Source organism: Podarcis gaigeae, assembly GCF_964106915.1.
Source record: "Podarcis gaigeae genome assembly, chromosome: 6".
Classification (NCBI taxonomy): Eukaryota; Metazoa; Chordata; class Lepidosauria; order Squamata; family Lacertidae; genus Podarcis; species Podarcis gaigeae.
The window spans coordinates 69,123,380-69,149,651 of NC_139682.1; the positions used below are offsets into that span (position 1 = coordinate 69,123,380).

The following is a 26,272-nucleotide window of genomic DNA, read 5'->3' on the forward strand; positions in this document are numbered from 1 at the left end:
TCCTGTCACCCATGCTATGTGCGCTATTGTCAGCAGTGATGCCTTGATATGCTAATGTTTGTTTTTCTTTCCAGGAGTCTCAGACTGAAGAGATTGCCTACTTCCTAGCACAGCCAGTCATGCTTTGTTCTGTATGCAAGCATAGAATTAACTCTACTGGAAGGTGAGCTCTAGGAATTTCAAAAGCAAACATGTTTTTTAAAAATAAAATAAAATAAGGTGGTCTAATAAAAAGTGTCACATTGCCTACTTTGTGAGCACAAAAAGGGTAAAAAGATAAAGGACCCCTGGACAGTTAGGTCCAGTCGAATCTGACTATGGGGTGCGGTGCTCATCTCTGCTTTCAGGCCAAGGGAGCCAGCATTTGTCTTCAGACAGCTTTCCAGGTCATCTGGACTAAACAGCTTCTGGAGCAACCGGACACTGTGACGAAAGCCAGAGTGCACAGAAATGCTGTTTACCTTCCCACCACAGCAGTACCTATTTATCTACTCATGCTGGTATGCTTTTGAACTGCTAGGTTAGCAGGAGCTGGGACAAAGCAACGGGAGCTCACTCCGTCACAGGGATTCAAACTTCTGACCTTATGATCAGCAAGCTCAGGAGGCTCAGTGGTTTAGACCACAGCGCCACCCACATCCCTCTGTCAGCTACAAAGCTTTTTGAGTGACTTTGGAGGGTGGTCACTATCTCTCAGCCAAGCCTTCCTCACAGGGCTTTTGCAAGGATAAACAGATGTGGCTAAGATTTCCAGCTCCTAGGGTGAAAGTCAGGTTATTAATGTAAAAAAATAAAATAATTTTCAATGCAGTTTTGCTTTTCCCTTTCTGCTTCTATGCTCTAAATAAGGGATAGGGAAACGGGTTTGCCCAGTTGATCTCAGAATGACTTGCGGTGGATCAACAAGACCACCTCTCTTCCAACTCTTTAACATTAGTTACAACTCAGATAATTGGTTAATCAGCTATAAGTGGCATTGGCTTGTTTATTTAAAGTACTGTATTCAGTTTGACCTGCTTGGCCAATGTTGAATGTTAAATTTGTCTCAGGTCTCATTATATTATTATTACAGATAGGTAGTCGTGTTGGTCTGCCATAGTCAAAACAATCTGAAGAAGTGTGCATGCACACGAAAGCTCATACCAAGAACTAACTTAGTTGGTCTTTAAGGTGCTACTGGAAGGAATTTTTTTATATTATTATTATTATTATTATTATTTACTGCACACTTCTCCCAAAGAAGTCTGGGAACTGCAGTTTTCTGTTGCAGAACTATAATTCCCAGCAGCCTTAAGAAACAGTTCCTGGGATTACGTGGGGGACATCATGTACTGTAAACATGTGTTGGATATGCATTAAATGGATGGTTTGAGTGTGCCCTACATCTCTCTCTCTTTTTTCCAGAAGAAAACTCGGGGATTGGAAAACGGGGATTAGAGTTTTGTGTGAAAAGGCTGAGAGCACTCATTTCTGGTAATGGGGGGCGGGGAAATCCTGGACTAAGCATGACCCTTTTTTAATTCTAAGTGTATATCTCTATACTGTATACAAACACTTGGTCCCATTGGGTAGATCTTAGTGATCTAGTTAAAAAACAAACGAAAAGGTAGATCATTCTCACAAGCCTGCCATCTGCCCACTCATACTGTATACTATACCGTGAGTGACAGTGTGCCAATTTTTGCTGTGGTAGTTTCACTGCTCTGACGGCTGACTGTAAAACGAAACTGAATTGAATGGAAGGAGACCAGCGAGCTTCAGATAAGCTTAAATCGTCTTGCCAGTTTCCCCTTTTGCGATCTGCTGATGGAGCCAAGATGACTGTCAGAATTTTATGGAGCATATCTTTGCTGTTCTTTGGTACTGCCCTGCCCCTGTGGGCATCTCAAATTTCCTGCATAAATGATGACGGCAAGCCAGTGGACTGGTAGGTAAAACAGCTGGGTTTGAAGGAAGCCGAGGCAAGTCCCATATATATATGGGACAACATGAAGCTCCAACACTCAACTCTAAGAGAAAATAATTAGCAAATTAATATCAGAGGCTGTTAAAGTTGCCTTTGAACTATACCTCCAGAAAATGAAATGTAAGCTACTGAAATCTGATTAGTTTTCTGCGCAATTTATGCACATCATCGCATTATGACTAATTGCAAAACAGCCATTGATTCACAGAGGGCTTGTTTCTTTTGATCAAGAGAGAAAATGATTATGCATTACAATTCCAAGCCTCAGGGAAACAAGAGCAGTAAGAATAGCACGTATGCCAAACTTGCATCTCATTGTGGAAGTGTTTCCCTTCCTTCTCCCTCCCTCTCTTATCCAGCAGTACAGGGCTGACTAGGGAGGAGGCAGCAGGCAGCTATTTCATAATGTCTCCATTTCAATCTTGTTCTTCAGAAATATCTCTCGCATAACTATCTTGGGGAGTGAGCTGTCTCCTCGTATGACAGCCTTAGCATGGTGACACAATCTGGATCCCTGAAGCACATCATCTGCTTTGTTAATCAAGGCTCATTTTGCAGCTAGGCATATCAGTATGTGAAAGCTGACAGATAGGAGAAACGAATTGCTTGTTCTACACCTGTGGAGACGGTACTGTCAACTGTTGCAGAAAGTCTTTCGGCGATGATTGCATGTGCTGTTGAAATTCAGTCTCCAACGTTCATTTAAATCTGCTGACTCTAGGTCCACATTTGCAGATCCTTTTTTTTTTGAAAGACATGTTGTTACTCATACAGAGCCCAACTGGCAATGGGGGGATTTTCCTAATACAGTGGTACCTTGATTCTCAAACTCCTTGGTACTCAAACAACTTGGAACCCAAACACTGCAAACCCGGAAGTAAGTGTTTGCAAACTTTTTTCGGAAGCCGAATGTGCTCCATTTTGAGTGTTATCCTTGCAACTGAAGTGCCACACTTCCGTTTTGATTGTCACGCTGAGGTCTGTTCTGTTTCTGCTATTTATTTTGTGTTTTTGCTTTTGTGGCTCTTTTTGTTTTGTTTTTGTGACTGTGTGGAACCCAGTTCAGCTACTTATTGATTGATTGTGTGACTGCAGTACATTGTTTATTGCTTTCATTATATGGGTCAATGGTCTCGTTAGATATTAAAATTCATGTTAAATGGATGTTTTAGGGGTTATTTTTAAAAGTCTGGAACAGATTGATCCATTTTGCATTACTTTCTATGGGAAAGCGTGCCTTGGTTTTGGAACGCTTTGGTTTTGGAACTGACTTCCGGAACCGATTAATTTTGAGAACCAAGGTACCACTGCACTAATTGAAATATGCAGGGGGTGGGAGTACCAGGATTGCTGCTGGGGAGGGAAGGCTTAACACTATGCTCCCTGCACACTGCAGTGCCCCCCCGGGCTAATATTTAGTATTTTAGAGCTCACAATCTCATTCCTAACCAGGCATTGTAGTTAGGTTCTCAGCTAAGCTCCATTGACTTTGTGTACATCTATGCAAAGTAGGAGGAAGAAACGGCCAAATTTTCTTTCAGTGTGACTTTTAAGTTTTGTAAAAACAAGAACAACCCACCACCACCATCTTGCAAAACAAAACACAATTAAAAATCCCAAGCCGGCTGTTTTAAACTGACAGTATTTATGGCTTCCACATTTGTGTGGTTTGAAGTAACGAGGGGCAGAGCAGAAGTGAAACTCTTGCATGAAAAACTACTGCTCCTTGCAGAAAAGCAAAGGGTGCATTAATTTCTAATGACAACTCTTAGCAGAAAGGTGAAATAAGTTTCAGCAGGTGTGTTTCATAACCTCACTAATTATTAATCTGCTTGCATCCTCATTTAAAGCACGAGCTATTGTGATGGGGCATTGTTGTGATCTGGTAGGGTAGATTAAAAAAGAATGTTTCTCTGAGACCCATGGAAATTCCAAGGTGAATTGACATGAACTCATTTTTATATACTGTATAGGAAATGGGTTCTTTAAAAATCTCAGAAATATTTAATGCACAATGTGATCTTGGTGGGTTTTAGTTTGCATTCACGAAACAGCCTTGCAAATAAGTATACTATATACTAGCCCACACAAAAGTTTAACTCTCCTAACATGCCTAAATGCCCGTATGCCCGTGGTATATAATTTTTTTAAAAAAACCAGCTACTGTAAAGAGTTTCTCTCTGGTCAACTTGGAGATGACACTTACTTGCCACAGAACAAACAAGCCGCTATATATAGGCCAGTTCTGGCCTAGAAAAGGTTTACTAGACTATTTGCTCATACGCATCTGCATTAGGTATTTCTGATGTAGCCTTTAAAAGAAGGTATCTCTGCTTTACAAAAGCAACCTGGTAGCTGGGATGAATTTCTCATTTTCCATAGGTGACCAGTCTAGTGAATATTATGAAGGAGCTGACATAGCTTACTTGTACTCATAGGAGCCAACTCCTAGGGGCTCAGGTCTCTTCATCCCCCCCCCCAATATTTAAGGGGACCAGGCTTCCACAAAGTTGATGGGCATTGCCATTCAAATGGTGTGTGCCATGTCTTGTGATGGATTATGTGGGGTGGGGCTTACCTGCCCCACCCCAATATTTTATTAAAGTTGGCTTGTACTTCATATTATATAGAAACAAAGACAACTTTTATTTAGGCAAGTATTAAGTTTGGAAAGATAGGGTGCTTGCTGCCAGTCCTCTCCACTGCTCCCCACTCCCCCCATACTTAGCTGGAGAGACAGCAGTACATGGTGTGGAGATGTTTAACAAAGACCACACCTTTTCAGCACCAAGAGTTCCCTGATTCTTCTAAGAATGTTCAGGTGTTTGGGTTGTATTCAGCTAATGCAATTTATTTGTCATGGCTGAATTAGTCATGTTGGTTCATTTCAAAGGGTCTACTTTGAGTAGAATTTGTATCGAATTCCACCCACAGGGTAATGTTATTCCCAGTGGATCCCAGGTCATTTAATTAAGCAGAGGGGCATTTGGAACTGCATTTCCCCTGCTTTCTGGTGGCAGCCGGCACTTCTGACCTTTCTTGGAGTAATTCAGGAGTGTCTGAGACTTCTGCCACAGTTAAAGCATCCCACACAAGCCCTCTGTGGTTTCTTCAAGGTCATAATTGGAATCAACTATATATAATAGCATGTAATGAAGGCACAACATAGCTATAATGGCCAGAGCACAATGCAATTTTAATGTAACAGCATGCAAACCAGGATGTCAAAATATAAGTCCAAACTTCCAGGGAAAATATAATTAATCGAAAAATAGGAAATATTGTAAGAACTGGCTGTGCAACAGGCATTCAGACCATTAACTTGTCATCTGAATTTTAGCCATTCCCTTTCAAATGCAGTGATATACCTGAAGTTCAAGCGAGGTGCATCTGAAAAACTCATTTCAAGCTGGCGCGTTTACATAATTAGCTACTGACAATTTCCAAAGCTGACCATGTTTGCATCATTAGCTACAATTTGTTTTTAAGGTATAATTTTGATGCATAACAAACCTTTTCTTAAAGCACTCCCAATTTAACCCTACACATTTTTTCCCTAGGTATGTTCTTTACAAATTCCCTAAGCACATGAGTCACGATGTGGCTGGAACTGGGCTGGAATACATGTTTATGGATTCTTTGGCTCCGATTTGGAAACCAAGCAAATATTTTGTCAACATGACAGAAAGTGCTCTGGGACAAACGTTGCAGCAGCTCTACCAAACGTACAAGTCCGAGGCAAGTGATAACTACAAAAGCAAATGAAGCAGACAGAAAGGCCCTAAAAAAAAGTACTGAGGGAAATCTCAGTAAGAGTATTTAGGGCAGGGGTGTGGACCACAAGCAATATATTTACTATAACCATTCAACAACCAACGAGAACCGAGCAAATAAGTTACAAAACAGGAAACACACATAAAAAATACAGTGGTACCTCAGGTTACATACGCTTCAGGTTACATCCGCTTCAGGTTACAGACTTTGCTAACCCAGAAATAGTGCTTCAGGTTAAGAAATTTGCTTCAGGATGAGAACAGAACTCGGGCTCCGGCAGCACGGCAGCAGCAGGAGGCCCCATTAGCCAAAGTGGTGCTTCAGGTGAAGAACAGTTTCAGGTCAAGTACGGACCTCCGGAACGAATTAAGTACTTAACCTGAGGTACCACTGTATCCATAATACATACTGCAACATTAAAATACACCAGTTAAAATTAACTTGAATCTTCATAATCCACATAGATTCTAGATAAACAGCCAACAACTTTATTAGCACTTCCTTTTATATGTCAAATATAAACTATGTCAAAATCAAAATCCCGAAGAGTGAGACTCCACCTTAAAAGCTTTTGGTTAGAATTGTTTACTCTTGTCTGACCAACATAACGAGGAATGATCTGTTTCGATCGTAAACCATTGACCCCAGCGGTAAGAGCATAATTTATCAAGGGCCCATACTACAGCCAAACACTCCTTCTCAACCGCAGCGTAATTGCGTTCTCTGGGCAATAACTTCTTACTGGTAAATACAACAGGACGTAGTTCACCTTCAACACCATGTTGAAGCAGGATGGCACCAAGACCAGCTACTGAAGCGTCAGTCTGAACTACGAAAGGCTTCTTTTGATCAGGTGCGGTTAACAATTGAGACTGCAGCAAAGCTTGTTTTAAGGCATTAAAAGCATTTTGACAGCTATCGTTCCATACAATTGTCAGGTTGATATTTTTAACACAAATCAGCAAGTGGTATTGCAAAGTCAGTAATGAATCACCTATAAAACCCAATTAAGCCTAGGAAAGACAGGATTTGACGTTTGGCCTTAGGTACTGGCCAGTCCTGAATACTTTGGGCTTTAGACTCTAATGGCTTAATATGACCACTCCCCACGAGGTGTCCAAGATATGCCACCTCTCCTCAGGCAGACTGGCACTTCGAAACATTCAAAATTAGATCGGCATGTTGAATCTTGACCAAAACACTCTGTGCATGCTTCAAATGATCATCCCAGGAGTTACTAAAGACTGCAATATCATCTAAATAGGCACAAGGAAAGTTAGACATGCCATTGAGCAGAGAATTAATCAAGGCCTAGGAGCATTCCATAATCCAGAAGGCATGTTAATGAACTCATACAAGCCCATATGTGTAATAAATGCTGATTTGATAGATGTATCATGGTCCATATTAATTTGCCGATATCCTTGCCGTAGTCTGTGGCACTATCAACTCTGGGGCAGATCTCTTTGGAAAGAACTGTCTATAAAGCAACTCTTTCTCCCGCACTTCTACATACTTCTAAATTTGGGTCCTTAAGCAGTTCTTTCTTAAAGTCATGATCAAGAAGGGGTGAAGGAGAAGTCATGGTATTCTCACCAGACTTCGCCAAAGAAATTTCTGTTGACTCACAACCTTCATCAAATTGATTTGCATTTCCAGTGACAGGCTCAACACATTGGCTAGCCAGCCTTTCTCAACCTGTGGGTCCCCAGACGTTGTTGAACTACAACTCCCATCAGCCCTAGCTAGCAACAACATCTGGGGACCCACAGGTTGAGGACAACTGGGCTAGATAATTCACTAGCCTGCTGAGCTAAATGCTGTCTAAAATGAGATTGTTGTCTATAAGGCAAGGTGTAAACATACCATTTTTATGTACTAAAACTGGTAAGGACACTTTAAAATCTTTGTATTCACAATTCACCTGGGCTAGACTGGTTTTTACTGCTTGGCCCCCATAGGGAGTTACAATCAACTCTTTACCTCTTTACCTGAAGGAGCAGGAGCACAGCTTGGGAGTCATTTTGGACTCACAGCTCTCCATGGAGGCACAGATCAAATCTGTGTCCAGGGCAGCTGCCCACCAGCTCTATCTGGTACGCAGGCTGAGACCCTATCTGCCCGCGGACTGTCTCGCCAGAGTAGTGCATGCTCTAGTTATCTCCTGCTTGGACTACTGCAATGCACTCTATGTGGGGCTACCTTTGAAGGTGACCTGGAAACCACAACTAATCCAGAATGGCCTTGGCCCAGTATACCTGAAGGAGCGTCTCCACCCCCATTGTTCAACCCGGACACCGAGATCCAGCACCGAGGGCCTTCTGGGGGTTCCCTCACTGTGAGAAGTGAAGTTACAGGGAACCAAGCAGAGGGCCTTCTCAGTAGTGGCGCCCGGCCTGTGGAACACCCTCCCATCAAATGCCAAGGAAATAAACAACTATCTGACTTTTAGAAGACATCTGAAGGCAGTCCTGTTTAGGGGAGTTTTTAATGACTGATGTTTTAATGTATTTTTAATCTTTTGTTAGAAGTCACCCAGAGTGGCTGGGGAATCCCAGCCAGATGGGTGGGGTATAAATTATTATTATTATTATTATTATTATTATTATTATTATTATTATTAATATTATTAACCTTCTAAAATTTGGCCAGGTTGTAATAGCTTCTTGGATACTGAGGTAATATCAGCACCTGTGTCCCATAACCCAACTAATAAGAGGTTATTAATTTTAATTTCCTCACTGAATTGCACCTTAGCCCATCTAGATTCACACAGGTCAATTAATGTCATTCTCACAGTCTGTTGAGCCCCATTCGGCGCCTCTTCTGCATAACCATTTTCTGTTGAAGCACCTCTCCCCCAAAATGGAAATGTGACACACCCACACACGGTCAAAAGAGGACATATTTTTGCATAAGATGTTCACATGCTAATTTACAGGTTATAGGTGCTAATTTAGAAATGATTGTAAAATAGAAATAGAAACGCAATTATCTCACCGTAGTAGAGAAGAGTGTCCTTAAGTGACCTATGTGCCTGCTCAGTCCACTCCATCCTTGAAGTTCATTGCTGGACAACCAGACGGTCATTCAGTAGATGATGACCAAACAGAGGGTTGTCCTCTGAAAGTGGGGCACATGGCTACCCTAGGTAAAAGGGTGACTTGAGCGGCCATAGAAAAAAAACAGCACACAGGTGAGTCCTCATTAGGGATTGGCAAATTTGTCCATTTTAGTTTCTCATCTTAAATCCTTCATTCATCATGTTTTTCAGTTCTCGGGATTTCTGCAGCAATTTGCACACATGGAGGGAGAGGAATTAAACCCTCGTGAAAATTTGTCAATTTTTTGGGGTACAGATTTCTCCTAATAAACTTAATTTTGTATGCTGTTTTGACAAATATGCACATTTTTTGCAAGCAGTTCCCCCAAATATTTTTTGCATGTATGCATCTAATGAACATTCTCCCATAATACGTATGCATAGTTTGGTTGGAGAAGTGCACTGGAAAAATTGTAAAAGTGCAAATTTTGAAGAATAACTCTGTTTTGGTTTGTGCATTGAGTCGAGAAGTGCAAATTAGTTAGTGTTACATTAAAACACAAGCAAAACTGAATCCCCACTCTTAGTCCTCATATTTTTTAGATTTTTTAGGGGAACTTTTGCCATGAAAGAGCACTGAGAAAGCTAGGTTTGTGGTTGTCCTCCCAGAAACCTATGTCTACAGGCATTTAGCTATACTACACTGGGTTTCTTTTTAATAATTAACAGGAAGGATTAGCATCACAGCTAATTTCCACATTGTTTGGTCCCAAATCTGTGAATGCTACTAACCCTGAAACACACAGATGCACACAGAAGTATCCATGTGTCAAAAAAATGCTTTTCTCCTAGAGTATTGGGTGTGAGGCAGAGAATTCGCTCATCTTGGGGAGAATGCTGTCTGAAATGTTTAATGCAAGTATGCTTGTTTCTCTAGCTTGGTAACTTTCTCAAAAAACCAGGTGCAAGCTCTCTTTTGATTATCATAAGCAAGGATTCTGCAAAATGTAAAGTCGGACAGACTACTAACTTGGTCTTTTGATGTGCACCTTGTTGAATGAGTTAATTTTCTTATCTGTTCTCATTTTAAGAACCGAATCTATGATTTTTTTTAAAGTGACCAACAAGCTATTAAATTTGCATTCTCTTAGGAGCTGTTTTCTAAGTAGTGTGTATATTTAAATATGTAGTTAATGATTGATTGTTACTATTCATTACAAATAACATTTTTTACTAGGAGTTCTTAATTATATTGAAATAAGTAGGCATTAATATATATTTTAAAAAGTTGGCCAGACTGCCAAGATTGTATTAGCTTCTTGCCATCTTTCCAGCAGCTACATTTAAATACAATTAAGTTTTTTTAAAACTAGAGCTATGCATCCACTTATAACACACAGGAGAAAATGCAATGCAAAAAGTTCACTCTGTACAAAGGGTAATTTTGTAGGAGGGTAATTTTAATAGCATAGGCTGTGGGCCAATGTGACTGCTCGCTAGGGATGTAAGAATTTCTGCTTCAATTTCTGTTTTCTTTGGTATTTCCCAGCATCCCTACTTTTTACAACACTAGAGGTGATTTATAGCTGTGTATCTAGATTGTGCCTTTGGTTTCAGACCAGTGGCGAAGGACCCTCTTGTGTCAATGATAAGGAGAGTGTTGCTTTTTAGAATCATGTTTCCTTAAATAACATATTTAATAGACTGGTGTCTGTCTGTTTAGGAAAACAGCACTGCCTATGTGATATATAATGATGGACCACCTAACAAAATGAATTACAGCTGGACACATGGACATTCTAAAGGTATTATCAAGTGGCTTTTGGGCCCGTTTCCACCTGCTACAGATGAGTAGGGGTCCAGAAAACCACACAATGCCCTGCACACCTTCCTTGCTATGTGAGGGAGTTGAAGTGGGAAATCGGTGTAATGGCCATTCTGAATGGGAAAGCACTTTCAAGGATGAAAACCTTCATCTCCGCCACCAAAAAAAATTATAAAAGGAAAGAAATGTATTCAACCTCCTGAACAAAATAGAAGGATATACGTAAGCAAATGATTTGGTCATACTGAATGGATTCATATTTCATACTGAATATGAAATATGAATTCCTGGACAGAGAGTGACTTCTGCACCCTCGTATCTGGGTGACCCCAGAGCAGAACTTGCCACCCATATGCCATTCTGGAGCTGAACTCTTTTGGGAAGCTGTTTGGCGGTAGCAGAAAGTTAAGTGTGTAAAATTTGGCAATCTGAACCTATACTGAAGAAATGGCTATTTCCCCACAGATTTAGTCTTGATGACTCCACGTCTAATTGCTCTATATCTAGCAATCCACATTTCTCCACATTTAAAAGGTCGTGCATATCCTCCCCTTAAGGCAAATGCTGAAATACTTTCTGCAGTGAGGAAAGAAGATTTTTTAAAAACTATTCTAGAGAGGGATAATCAACTTCTGCAAAGTCATACGCTGGGATCTTGGCCAAACTTGTCACAAAATGTGGAGAAATCCTTGATTACAATGGCCAGTAGGCTGTTGCGGGTAGATTTTGAACTAATTAGTAACTTCAGCTATCAGGAAAGTGGCCCTTGGGAAGAAGGTGTTTAATGCATTCCTCTTTGAAGTTTTCTTGCTATTAGCTTTGCCCAGAAGTACAGAAGGAAAGGGTTAAGCACCCCTTTCCCTATTGGCCACTTCCCCAGTTAGAGATCCTGGTTGCCGAACTTTCACATCATGTCCAGTTTGACCCCAGAACTTTCAGAATCCGCTGAGAAAATGAGTGAGTTGCTGGTACCTTTTTTCTAGGCAGACACTGTCACCGTTGACTGTGTGGAAGACATGTGTGAGACTGTGCTGGGTGAATAGAAGGATCCCGTGCTGGGAAAAGTGATTCCAAGCCACATTCCTGTGTATTAGTCAGACCATTAAATTATTTAACTGGGATAATGCAAATGGAGAGAGGCTTTTGACTTTTATGTTCATGAAAATTCCCACGATGACACAGTTCCTTGCATTTTTCTTCCTTTATTAATGACAGGGTTTTTGCTCTTGGACCAGTCCCAAGGTTTCTGGGTTATACACAGTATTCCCGAATTCCCTCCATTTCCCGAGGACGGCTATGGATATCCACGCACGGGAAAGTTCAATGGGCAGATAGCAATCTGCATAACATTCCGATATGAGCAGTTTGCGGAAATAGGTAATGATAGCTTACTGTCTAGAAAGTGAGCGCAAACATGTCTAGATGAGTTTCTGGCTGCCGGTGTTTGTTACCTTAGATGTGCCTTATGTATGTATGGCTTGTTTTGAAACTTGCAGGACGGTCATCTTAAATCGTAATTGGTAGCACTTCAAGTTTTGAATCAAGAATGTGAAACTTGCTAAGTGCCAAGGCTCATGTGCCGACACACATTGACCGCAGGCCTCAACGAATTTGGCATACCATTTTCATGCATGTGGCAAATTATAATCATTAGCTGGGCATGCTGACTTGGAAGTCAAATGGGCCTTGTCCCCTAGGAAGAGCTTTTGAAACAGCAGTCTTAATCTCAGCTCCAATGAAAAGAGTTACAAAATGGTTGTTCTAGGGCTGGAAAAAGTTTACAAAGGCTTAACGCTAAGAGCAGTAAGTACTGTATGTCCAGAAACACAGATCTATTCAATGGTTGTGATTCATAGAATTGTACAGTTGGAAGACACCCTGAGCATCATCTAGTCCAATCCGCTGCAAAGCAGGAATATGCAGTTGTCCCATACGGGGATCAAACCTGCAACCTTGGCATTATCAGTTCTAACCAACTGAGCTATCCAGGCATAAGAACAAAGGACACATGGATATAAGGATGTAAGTCGAAGCACGCATATTAAGTGTCCCAGAAATTGAATGTTTTGCAACCGAATGTGTTTAGAGTTCAGAGATGAGCCATTACCTTGATTTTTGAAGGACTAATGTGACTAATACACATCTGAACTGTAAGTGTGAGATTAAGGCTGCAATCCTAAAAGTTCAAGTATTGCCTTTTCTCTCAACTCAAAAACATATTCAGCTACAAAGAAACAGATTTCAGCAATGTAGCCATACTTAATATGTTTGCTTACGATTACAACCTTTATCACAAATATTGAAATCAAATGGGTTTTTGTTACATTGTTTTTGGTTTTAGGGACATAGACTTATTGCTCTTTGGGTGTTCAAACTAGCCTTGGCAACCATGAAAGCTAGAACCTTTTTCAAGTCCCAGAGCAGCCATTGCAACACCTTTTTCTTATTTCCAGCATGCATGCATGTGTGCAGTTACTTTAAAAGGTGACTTTTTGAAAAAAGGAAACTTTTTCAGTGTTTTATATTTGCTGATTCTCAATTCCACATGGAATAAGCTGCATTTCTGCAAATCTAAGGTGTCTGTCTCAAACTGTTAACAGTTTCCCACTCAGATTCCAAAGTATGGAGATGCTATGTTGTTGTTGTTGTTGTTGTTGTTGTTGTTGTTGTTGTTGTTATCATCATATAGATACCTACTGAGAAGTGAATTAAATGGGACTTACTCCCAGGTCAGTGTGTATGGAATTGCAGCTCAAAATTTGGTCTACATCTTTTCCAAGTTTTTTCTGAATGAACATGCCTATGTTTGGGCAACATAATCACCTGATCCTGGGTGAAGCACAGACCAGAAGCAGAATCTATGGCTAAAGATGAACCATATCTGCTCAAAGACTCTCAGGAGCATCAACTTTCACACAAGCACTAAGCAGGGGATGAGGAGAACTTTCCTTGATGTTCCTGGGACAGTGTCAGGGGAGAGGTCCATGTTGACATTTCTGCTAGGAGAGGTATAAGACTATGCTAGCTGTATGGGTTGCAAGATCACACGAATCTGCTGGGCACAGGAACAAGGAATCAGTGGGCTGAAACTAGTGTTCACCCATGGAATATGATAGGCATTGGCTGTTGTTTCTTTAAGTCTGCAAAGGATATATGATTGATTATACCCTTCTCTCAATTTCCACCATGTTTTCGGTGCATTGAAGCGTATGGAGTGGAATAAAGTAATGACAAGGGAACAACAAGACAAATAACGTAGTTTTTGGCAGAGGAAGAACTGCAGCAGTGTGGAAACAGCGCTGCATGCAAAAGTGTAAAGCAGAAAACAATTCATTCTAGAAACTCAGGAATCAGATGGGTGTGTAATAGATCCTGCCTACATCCTCTCAAAAAAATTCCTTGTACCAATGCTGCTTACATACGTTCTTCAAAACCAGGACAGTATTTAGCACTTTCCCTGATTTTTTCTTTTAAACATAGCTTTTGTTTTTCCATTTTCTTCAGATAAGCAATTGTTATTCTACAACCCAAATGCCTACAACTGTTCCATCCCAAAGCCCTTTCAAGCAGAGCTCCTCAACTTGCAAACAATGTGTGCAGGAGCACAGCTGCCTTCAGTTCCTTCAAATCAAAGCCTTATCAAGCTTCAGTCAGCCCAGGGAGAAATTCTTTTCAACTTTGCTAAAACACGGTATGATCACGAAGGTAAGAATATCTATCATGAAGTTATTACTTTTGTGGAAATGGGGGAGGAGGGGGCTTTGAGGGGATTCGTGACAGGAAACCTGATGCATCAACTACTGGACGTCTTAGAAACATTTAGCAGTATATCTATATATTTGCATATCCGTAATAACAAAGGGATGGATAATAATTCACCTCCCGCTGAGGGCAGAAAAATTGTGATAATGGCAGTGAGGATGCAACCCAAATCTGAACACTGTAACACCTTAATCAAAACTGAACAACCGGGGCCTTAATCATTACAAACATCTAGAGGTCCTTCAAAAAATGTAAGTCCCTCTAACAGGAAACTCCAGGGTCCCCTTGTGGACAAGACTGGAGCCATTGAGAATGAAACGAAATAAAACAAAATGAAATTGAAACCAAAGTGGGGTGGGGGTGACCTTCCTTCAAACTAGCCTAATGAGTACTGAGTATGCCCAGTTCTCACAGAAAGCCATAAGATACTGAATGTCAGCTGAATAAGAAAAAGAGACAGAGAAGCAGGGAGAGTTTATTTGCCACTTAAAAACTTCAAAGCCATGCTGGATCAGACCAGAGGCCTGCCTAGTCCAGCATTCTCTTCCCTCAGTGGCAAACTGAAATGAAGTATACAAACATTAGCCCTAATGGAGTCAATTTAAGAAGCAAAGCCAGTGACAATTTCTCACTTGCCCCCAACTCCTTATTTGCCAGATATCTACATAGCCTGGATGGCTCAGAAACTGCAAACAAACTTCCTGGTGGAATCCTGGCAGCGCAAGGGACACCGACTGTTCTCCAATTGCTCCCTTCCTTACCACGTCTACAATGTAAACCTTGTTGGCACACCATGGAACTCCTCATTCTCATCCTATTACGACCATTCTAAGTGGTGCGTTTCTTCGCGCCCTGAAGACCAATGGACATGCGTCGGAGACCTAAATTATTCCCCTCAACAGGCTAAGAGAAGTGGTGGCTTCGTTTGCACCCAGAATCCGCATATTTACATGGCTTTCAGGGCATTGGTTCTCCATTATTATGATTGCCGTGAGTTTCAGGAATTTACACATGCAGCACAGACCTCTGGCCTCTAGGTCCTTCCTGAAAAGTGTAATTTTTCCTTCTTTCTTAAAAAAGAAACATTTCTGGTCCTCATGGCTTTGGAGAAACAAAAAGAGGCTTGGGCATGATTTCAGGAAACAGGCTGGTTTTTCGTGCCTGTCCTGGAAGATCACATCTACTTTCTTTTTTTACTCCTACATTCTCCAGTCTTTTCTAAGGACTTTGTATTCTGTAAAATACCCTAATATCAGAATTAGATATTATGTAACTTCAAGCAGGCCTGTATGATTTAGATAATTGGTTCTTAGAGCAAAATTGGAGAGATAATGTTAGTGAAGCATGTGGGCTTCCTTGGTATATAATTTGGGTTTGTTTTTAAGCTTGAAGTGACTAAAAACACAGGTTGGGTTTATGAACCTAGCATGCCTACCAGTTATGTAAAAGAAGGAGGACAGTGTTGTTTTAAGTGCAGTTTCAGAACTGCTTCTCACAAATACTCCTGAAAGAGAAAACCTGCTGAATTGGAAAGGGGGATAAAATTTGATTCAGTTTGCATTTAAAGGCCAAACTACCACATCCACACTTCCTGAAACAATACGAAAACTGAAACACAGCCATCTTTTGCAATTAGTAAGCGCCTGGATTTTGCAACACAGTTTCCCAGCCATTTACTAGTGGGGGTGGGACGTACATGAATGCTTTATATTTGGCAAAATTACTTTGCAAAAATGTATGTATTTGGAGAAATCTACACTGAAGTGCTGATGAATTTTCAGGGTTTATATATACACGTATATCACAAACCAATGTGGAGATGTAGAAAACTGAATTTATATTGGAAAAAATAAGAAACTGAGAGTGCTCAGAATTAACAGATTCTCCCACCCCTAAAGTGTATTTTAAAGGGGAATGTGGCCTAACCCCTATACTTAATAGTTCTTTTGTACCTGGGTCTTAGTACCCATCTTCTCAAGATGACTGAGGGGACCAAACGCAATGTCTTGAGGTAACATGCGTGACGTCGTGTAGAGCCAGGGGAGCGGGGCCAAACACCTTCTGAACACTGAGGGGGCCCAGACCCCTAAAGAACCAGGGGTGTGAAAGTACCTCAGCCCCTAAGAGCTGGTGCATGGTACCCCATATGATTTAGCAAAATGTTTTATCAGTCAGGATGTTTGTCACCAATCAGAAGCAGGGCTTTTCCAGTGGTTTCCCCCGCAAATGATGGTATTCTCTCCTCCTATAGGTCAAATTGGCACATTCTGGCCCTCTTCTGCTTTCTCTTCTGCTGTTTCCTCTTCTGCTTTCTCTTGTTGTGTAATGTTAGTTGTAGCTTTAGAAGTAATTGTTGTTTTGACTGATATTACAACTGCTTTGTTATGATTATTGCGAGACACCTTATGAGCCACAAGGGTTGAAAAGCAATTTTTAAAAATCCAAACCAATAACGAAGACTGTAAGCCTGTCTATACCTACTTAGCTGGGAGTAAGACTCATTAAATGTCTGATCAGGCGTGTAAAGGATTGCACTGAAAGAATCAGCACTCAGAAGATCTAGGTTCAACCAAGTCAACAGTTTGGGCCTCTGCTTCTAATGTTGCAAATTGCAAAGCATTAAGATGCCTGTAAATTTGAGTTAGCATATCCCCTGCAGCTGTGTCATGGATAAACTTGGGTTCCAATAGTAGTGCTTTACAGTATGTGCATGAATTCTTGACAATGAATTCTTGACTCTTGACAATGTCTCTACTTGGAGGGGGCAGGGGTGATGTCAGGGTGGGAGAGAGGGAATTACAATAAAGTTGCACTCAGCAACTGCAAGGATTGAGCAAAGGCTTCCCTTTTCACTTTCAGAAATATTAAAGCAAGAGCAAAAAAGCATATAAGGAGGTTTTTGAGCTGAAGGTCTTTGTATTGAGAGGTGGGGTATCAGGGCTTATAACCACGTCCCTGCATAATGTCCATATTCCTATATAATGGGAAAGTATGGGTAGTTACCCTTCCTTCCCGATTAGTGATGAGGAAGATGATTCAATTCAGTTTGCACTGAAAGGCGATCCTGTCATTATCACACTTCCAGAAACATCCACTCTTTCTGAAATGCGAGAAGTTAAACGCAGCCTGATCTTTGCACTGGAAGTTGGTTTTGGTAAACCGCTCAGAAGCTTTCTTATAATCAAGTGGCATATATACATTTTGTTGAATAAATTTTAAAAAAGATTGATCCTTTGGCATTTTGGTTGCATTTGTGTCTTATTGGTTTCAAACTTGTGAACTGCTAAGAGGACAAGCTTCAGTATGTGACGGTGATTGCTCTTTGCTTGGAGAAGCTGGTGGATGCCTAATTGCAACCATGATTAAGGTCCAGATCGTAGCTCCAAATTGGCTTCCGCAAAGAACAAAGCTTGGAGAGACAAGGTGAAAGGGATGAAATATTTGTTCCTAGAGTCAAGCAGCACATACAAACAGCTAACTTAAAGATTTGGTCAAAAACTTGGGTGGAAATAAGCACTTTAGATAGGTTACGTTGACTCAAGCTAAGGTCACCAGAAGGCAACCCAGAGAATATTTGCCCTGTTGCAGGGAGGGCAGACAAGAACACAGGGGGAAGAACAGCAGCCTCACCTTCTGTTTGATCTGCATCTTTAAAGGTGGCTTCACGTTTTCCAATTGCAACGTGGCAGCCCCCACCCCAACTGAATCAGAGCAATGAACAAAGTAGACCATTGCAATAAAACGAAGGCTAGTAATTAGTAAAGATCTGAAGGCAGCGCTCTTGTTTGTTGCACAATGTGTTTCAGAATAAATGCATCCTTTGCCATAACTGTAAGTGGCAGGGAAGGAGGAGTCTGGCAGAATTCCTGCTTCCTCATTCACGCCAGACTAATCTTGGCAAATTTTGAATAGGACGTGTAGCAAAAAGGCACAACTGAAGAGAACTTCTTGTCACTGCAAGCAGGCAGGTTATTTTGTCCACCCGTTTGGTTCCCTCTCTGGCAGTAGGCATTTAAGCAGTGTCTTTCAGGGAAACAAAAAAGAAGCATCTGCACCCCTAATCCAACACACCAGCAGATGTTGGGCTTTTTGCTGTCTGTGATAGATCCTCCTCTACAAACCAAAGAACATCTGCTTCAGAGTCTAGTGCTGCCACACTGGGTTAAGTGTAGAATATTGCAAAGCAATGTCAACCATTCTCAGAATGATGACCACAAACAAGCATACAAAGCCAGATTTCCAAGGAAGAACTAATACCATATGCACAGCATGCACAGTTTAAGAACTAAATTTCTGGTTAAGGTTGCAATTTTCAGGAAATGTTCCTGGCAGTAGATCCCCCTGGGCTGTTAGGAGCTCCTAGGCTGTTAGGAGCTATAAATGACAATTGTGTGGTGTAATAAATTATTAGATTTACTTCTGGGATAATCCCTTTCCTGCCTCTCTTGACAATCCCTGCTTCAGCCATGAACTCAGTGCATGATCTTGGACTATAGTCACTGACTGAGTTTGGACATCGTGATAAACAATGGTTTATCATGATGGAAATGAATCTAGTCTCTCTAGGACTCAGACACCCTCCTCCTCTGATGAGGCCATACAGAATTTGTTTTCATTATTTATTAGCCACAGTTTGTCATATTGTTCAGCCTTGACAAACTGTGTTGTTGTTGCTTTCTTATCTTGAAACAAGACAGCTCCAAACCATCGTTTATGAAGCTGGGTTTAAATTAACCACAGTATAGGGTTTGGAAGTGGCCGCACACAAAACAGCTGTACTTGGTCAATCTGTCTGTCTCTTAAAATAAAAGCTGTAATACATGTTTCTTACAACTGATAACTTACCACTTTTACTGAACTGTAGCTTATACCTACACTTTTAAAACCAACACGCAGATGATAGTTCTACCAACATTTTATGCTGTGAAATTTGGAAGACTTACTGGAATTTCGAACAGCAAAAGGGGTGAGGAATTGGGCTTCGGCAAAGATTCCCCACATCTGGAAACTGTATTTACACAGAGGCCTTTCTCTCGCAGAGACCAATGACCGAATATGGTTCTACAAGTTTAGAAAATTACTATATATTTCACAGGCACGCCCTACATTCCAAAATCCATTTCATTTGAGGGCAACTCTTTTCCGTGCTTCCTCACCATCTTCCATAACAACAAATCTTGAGTCATATGTTAAACACCAGTTCCATTTTACACAGCTAAAATGTGATAGCTTACTGTCTCGTAGCACATCTGACTTGGAGATTTGGAAATAAAACAGGGAGGGGAGGATCAACACACAGTGATACACAAAGCCTTCAACAAAATATTGAAAAGAAGAGGGAGATTCTTGAACAGAAGCAGACAAAGATGTCTAAGAGGCAATGCCACATGTTTTTTGCTGTGTATTCAATGGGAAAGCACACATTTTTTTATCTCTTCCAATCTCTGGGAAATGTCTGTGACATTCGCCCTTACTTATGCTTACCACTTGAGATCAACAGGACAATTACTGCTGAGTAAATGTGCTGAGGACGCGGCCTTAGAGAGTGAAGAAATAACTCGGATAGCATATGATGATTGGAATTTTTTCCTGGTAGACTTGCATAACAGGAGTTGTACCAGATCAGATAATCTTACTACAGAAAGTTCCCCCAGTTGCTGCCCAGGTTCTCCCAAGAAACCCTTATAGCTTTCCCATTGTATGCACCCATCCTCTGATTTTCAGAATTAGACTGCCTCTGCATACATAATAGTCATGGACAGACTTGTCCTCTGTGAAATAATTTAACCTGTTTTAAAATCAATCTAGTGTGGTGGCCATCACCAAAAGTTAATTATACAGTGGTACCTCGGGTTAAGTACTTAATTTGTTCTGGAGGTCCATTCGTAACCTGAAACTGTTCTTAACCTGAAGCACCACTTTAGCTAATGGGGCCTCCCACTGCTGCCACGCCGCCGGAGCACGATTTCTGTTCTCATCCTGAAGCAAAGTTCTTAACCTGAAGCACTATTTCTGGGTTAGCGGAGTCTGTAACCTGAAGCGTATGTAACCAGAAGCGTATGTAACCTGAGGTACCACTGTACACTGAATGATACAGTACCCCATTTGTCCTTTCTGAATCTACTTCCAGTCCACATCATTGGGTGACCCTGAGTTCTAGTACTAAGAGAAAGGGAGAAAAATATATCTGTCCACTCAATCCATTGAATGCATAATTCTATTAACCATGTTGTCTTTTCCTCCTGAACATCATACACTGACCCCAATTTCACCATAGTTCAAACACTTAAATCTGTTCCAGAGAGCATTAGAGATAAAACACCCTGAAACTCATCCACCACAGTCCCTATTGCTAGTCTGACATTTATTATGTCTACAAAACACATCCTCCTTGCTGTAGATTACAATATAAAGTGAAAATTTCTCTCTGTCACGCATAGCAGAGTGATGAAGTAGTTGCCTAGTTCTCCGAACACAATTTTACTCCAAAAACGGAAATCAAAATATGCTCCCTGTCTGACTCCAAGCTTTCTCTTTTGACTGCATTTGATAATAAAAAGAAGGATCTCTTATATCAAGTGTGTACTAATTCATAGCCGCTTGCAATGAACTAGACCACCAGTGGAAATTACCAGAATCAATGCAGTCTTGGTACCTAACGATTAATGTTGTTAGGAAAGAGAACATGGCAAATGGACCTATCCCATAGATTTGGTCAAACCAGATTCCTCTCTGTCACATTTCACAGGTCAGTAAAGATTCTTTCCATACAAATACTATCTAGCTAGTATGTTCAATATGCTTCAAACAAGTCTGAAAAACTCCTGCTGTGATTCTAACTCACTATCTTTCATCAAGATCTTTCAGTTGGTTATAGTTTTGTTTACATGGTCTTTGTAATCATGCTAAAAATGTTCAATAGAAACATTTTTAAGAAATATATCCGAAACTCCAGTGCGTAGAAGCCAAACATTATGAACACAGAACATGAAACTGAAACTGATTTCATTAATTATCATGGTGTAAAAATACACTAGGTAAGAGATTGACAAGCTAGATAATCCATTAAAACCTCTGTAGTGTGAATTTAATTTCACAGGCATCTGCAGAACTTGAATGGAGAGTGTTCCAGTATAAGCAGTTTGGCATCATTAAGAAAGTACTACTCAAAACATTCTGCCTATGAAAGGCTCGGTCACTTGAAGACTAGGAAATAGAATTTTAGACATCAAGGAAATAGGATTATGTGTGTTTGGTGCCATATCCTTTTTTCAAGCTGGTGGCTACATTCACACATCTTTCATTTAGAACTTTCCTCAGTGCCATAAACAGAATTTCCCTTTTATTTAGCACTCCCCATTATCCCCAGTGCTTTCCCTAAAGACGTTTACATCCACACACACACACACACACACACACAAACAAACACCACACACACCCCGTGATTCAAACACTGACTGTAAAATCTGCCTACAATAGCATGTTCATCTATGTTCATCTGAGATGCCTGTCCTTAGCGATGTGCTAAGGCACAAAGCTTTTTAAGAACGAGATCCGACTTACAGTAAGGTGGCACGAAGTAGGTCTCTGACACACTGTAGGTCTCTGCATTCTTGACTCTTGGAGATGGCTCAGGAAAGTAATAGCAACTCAAATTATCTTCTGGCTGCGGCAGCTGCTGCCGGTGCTTTATAAAAAGTGTCGTCTTCATAATATGTAAGGTGGAGCGATGATTGAGGGGTTGGCTTGACAGATGTAAATATTGCAGCACTTATTCACTAGCGCTGCATTTCTTCTTTTTTTCTGCCTCGGGCAGAAATTTTAATGAAGGAATCTATCCGTGACAACAAAGGGAGCAGAGAGGCAAAGGGATGAATCCTGCCACTCATATTTAAAACAATGGGAGTTTACCTTCAAACTTAATGGTAACAGGACTTCAAAGACTGAGCAATTCCGGATTGAAATAAATAAATAAATCCGAGGGCAAGATGCTAATTTAAAATCAATTGGCACTATACAACATAGCTAAAAGAAGGCCAATTTCCACATTATCGAGTCTAGGGTTGCCATGTTTTCTCAACAGTGGTTATGGGGCTGGGAGTGTCTTTTGCTACAGAAATTACCTTTACAAAAAAGTTGGTGCCAAGTAGCAGTGAGGGGTATATGGGTATGGAGCATAAGCACCATTATCCATCAGTGTATATGCAGATCCTTCAAGTGCCCCTATTTTCCAGGGACAGTCCCAGATCTACAGAAGCTTTACTGGTTTCTGATTTGATCACAGAATGACCCTATTTTCATCAGATAAATGTTGGAGGGTATGGAGTTATGTGTGACACACACACACGCCCACAACCAAGCCAAGGAGATATGTAACTACACAACCTTTAGAAGACACCTGAAGGCAACCCTGTATAGGGAAGTTTTTAAATGTTTAATGTTTTATTATGTTTTTATATATGTTGGAAACTGCCTGGAGTGACTGGGGCAACTCAGTCAGATGGGTGGGGTATATTAAAAAAGTTATTATTATTATTATGGAACAGAACGTCCCTATTTTCACCAGATAAATGTTGGGGGGTATGGCTTGACACTTTACAAAATACTAGAGGAGAAGTCTGTGCTCTGAGATGCAGTATGACAGGATTAAGGCAGGATAAAAACCATCCTATATACTAATTCTTTCTTTCGATAATGTGGCTTTAATTCATTTTCATATTTAAACTGTTTAACATAGTTGCATTGAGATATATCTTTGTTTACATTATAGCATATGACATGCAAAAATTACATAAAAATAAAACAACAATAAACACTCAGATAAATGTCTCTGAATATATTCACAAAGTTGTGTCAAATTATATATACCTAAATGATTAGAGTCATTACAGATAGGAAATGATGTAGGTTGCATGTGTATTGCTCAGATTGGTGATCATAAGTAAAATGTATTTTGTGTTAATAACAATTAGAACATACAGGAATTTATAGGATGTGGGGAAGGAGGGGGGAGGAAAAAAATTATCACCTGTACTTCATGTACACCAGATTGTGCTGTAAACTATGAGTTCTTTTCTACTATATGACTCAATATTTGTGTAATCACTAAAGTCACACCAGTCTGCACAAAAAGTGTCGTGTTTCTTTTGACCTCTTGCAACTTTTAATTTATGTGTCAGTTTTTACAATTACGCGGTTTGCCATTACATCATTATGCCATTGCTCCATAGTTAATAAATGCAGTGATTTCCATGCCCTGCAATAGTTGCACTTGCAGCTGTTAATAGATGTGATATGATGCAAATTGGAAACAAAGAACTCATAACACGACTATACAAGTTAAGTAGAGATGGTGCTGGGGGTCGGAAGGGACATTCTTTCACCTCTGGTGGACCTGCCCGAAAGTGAAGGCCTTTTGGGAAATGATTCATAATGAACTAAAAAAGGTACTTAGATTTACCTTACCTAAGAAACCAGAGGCCTTCCTCCTGGGCATGGTGGACCAGAGAGTGCTTAAGAAGGACAGAACCTTTTTTATGTATGCTACTACAGCAGCAAGGATCCTGATTGCAAAACATTGGAAGACACAAGATTTACCCACACTGGAGGAATGGCACACGCAGTTGATGGACTACATGGAACTGGCCGAAATGACTGGCAGAATCCGAGACTTGGGAGAAGAAACATTCGAGGAGGATTGGAGAAAATTTAAAGACTATTTGGAAAAACATTATAAGTTGTATGAATGTTAAAAAACGCACCTTTTAGGAAATTCTAGCTTCAGTAATGTTAAATTAAAGAAATGGAAATTAAGGTACAAGGAGTCAGAGATAGAATAATGAAACAACTTTATTGTGTTAAAATGAAAACGTACATGATTTGGGCCACAATATATTTGAAATTGGGTAACATGATAAAAAGGAAGATACAATAAGTATTGAAACAAGTTAACAAATTGCAGACGTTATGCTTCACAGAGAATGCAGGGTTGGGAGGACGTGGGGAAGTCCAACAGATTTGGAAGAAAGAGTAAGAAAAATTTGTAACTTTCCTTTTCTACTTTTATAATATGCTCTTTATTCTTTTTTCTGTATTTCATAAAACTAATAAAAGTATTATAAAAAAAACAACAGAAGGCAAAAAAAAAAAAAGAGAGATGGTGCTGGGGGTCGTGGGCACTGTCTGCCTTGTAATCAAAGATATATTTTTTGTAAATACATTTCCCCAGAACCTTTCTATTTTTGGACACTCCCACCACAGATGCTGATATTTCCCTATATACCAATTCTGAGTGTGGTTCCTTGTACAGTCAAAACAACAGCCCAAACACAAGAGGGAGGTATCAGTAGGCTTGAGGGAACCCAAAGTTTCGTCCACCTCCCAAACAAAATATTGGGAAGGGGACTAAGGGAATTTGGGAGCGGGGAGCCCAATGCAGAAATGAGATTCCGACTAAACATTAGGAAGAACTTACTGACAGTAAGAGCTGTCTCTGTTATCAGAGCTTTTTAAACAGAGGGTGGATGGCCATCTGTCAGGGATTCTTTAGTTGTGATTCCTGTATTGCAGGGGATTGAATTATATGATCTTTGATGTCTCTTCCAGCTGTCCAATTCTATGATTCTACAATCATGCACCTCAGTGTAGGAGGAAATGTGGGCTAAGCGAGTGATTAACGGGAAGTCATGTAAACACCCCGCAATATCAGGATGAATGCTCATCACCTTGTAAGTAAATCAGAATGCATGTTCAGTAAAGACCAGACATAGCCCAACCATGGCGTAAGCTTTGTGTATGCAGATCAGTATGAATGCTGAATAAACAGCTCACCTGGAGGAACCCATATACTAATATCGCCCACACACAAGAGGAGCGTATCAGCAGACTCAGGGAAATCTTGAGGGTGGGTTTTTTTAGATAGTTCTGAGGTTTGCAGAAGTACAGTGGTACCTCAGGTTAAATACTTAATTCGTTCCGGAGGTCTGTTCTTAACCTGAAATGTTCTTAACCTGAAGCACCACTTTAGCTAATGGGGCCTCCCACTGCCGCTGCACCGCCGGAGCCCAATTTCTGTTCTCAACCTGAAGCAAAGTTCTTAACCCGAGGTAATATTTCTGGGTTAGCGAAGTCTGTATCCTGAAGCGTATGTAACCTGAAGCGTAAGTAACCCGAGGTACCACTGTACTCAGAAAATGCAACTTTCCCGCAGGGCATTTGCAGAATGAGAGATCCAATTGCTGCTGCTATTAGTAACTGTTATTTAGTGATTTGCTGTTCTGTGTTTTAATGCAGTGTTTCCCAGCCTTGTGTCTTCAGCTGTTTTTGCACTACAGATCCCACCATCCCTAGCTAGCAAGACCAGTGGTCAGGAATGATGTGAGTTATGTGCCAAAAACAGCTGGAGACCCAAAGTTGGGAAACACTATTTTAATGGATTGTGCCTTTAATGGATTTAATGGATTCTTATTTGCATGTTTTAATCATACACCGCCCAATGGCTTGTGTAAAGGGCAGTACAGAATGCATTAAGATAATAGATAAATAGAAAACAGCTAAAAGTAGCCAAGTGAGGACTACCAGCCTCAGTGCGGACATGGAATGCTCCCGGACTGTTCAGGAATATAAAATGGAAAACTGAGTGAAAAGAGGATTTAGAGAAGTCACTCCTGGACGAAGGCAAGGCTCTGATTCGGTATAAAGCAGCATCCTCTGTCCCAAGCATTTTGTTGCAAGTTCCACTAGTGGATTAGTTATGTTTGTGAAGCTGTTTTCTAGATTTCCTTTGTCCATAGTAAACAATGATAAAATGGCAGCGCGCTCTACTTTTTCAGGAGGGCAGTGACCGCAACCTGCAACAGATATAGGCACATATTTAAAGCCATTGGTTTTTTAATGAACTTAA

The 26,272-nt window shown here is 40.6% G+C and overlaps 2 protein-coding genes across 2 annotated transcripts in view; one reads left to right on the plus strand and one right to left on the minus strand.

Moving 5' to 3' along the window:
• The window catches only part of LOC310846622 (uricase-like), a 36,560-nt gene extending 14,030 nt beyond the window's left edge, over positions 1 to 22,530 (minus strand). The window contains exon 1 of the mRNA XM_083743547.1: positions 21,934 to 22,530. Within this exon, the coding sequence (XP_083599673.1) occupies positions 21,934 to 21,981 (48 nt within the window). The 5' untranslated portion in view covers positions 21,982 to 22,530. The remainder of the gene's footprint in view (positions 1 to 21,933) is intronic.
• DNASE2B (deoxyribonuclease 2 beta) lies at positions 1,785 to 17,609 on the plus strand. Its single transcript, XM_083743520.1, has 6 exons — positions 1,785 to 1,927; positions 5,527 to 5,704; positions 10,507 to 10,588; positions 11,824 to 11,985; positions 14,113 to 14,313; positions 15,028 to 17,609. Exons 1-6 carry the CDS (start codon positions 1,818 to 1,820, stop codon positions 15,405 to 15,407), a joined length of 1,113 nt encoding a protein of 370 aa, XP_083599646.1. The 5' UTR covers positions 1,785 to 1,817; the 3' UTR covers positions 15,408 to 17,609.
• Positions 22,531 to 26,272: the final 3,742 nt, after the last annotated feature.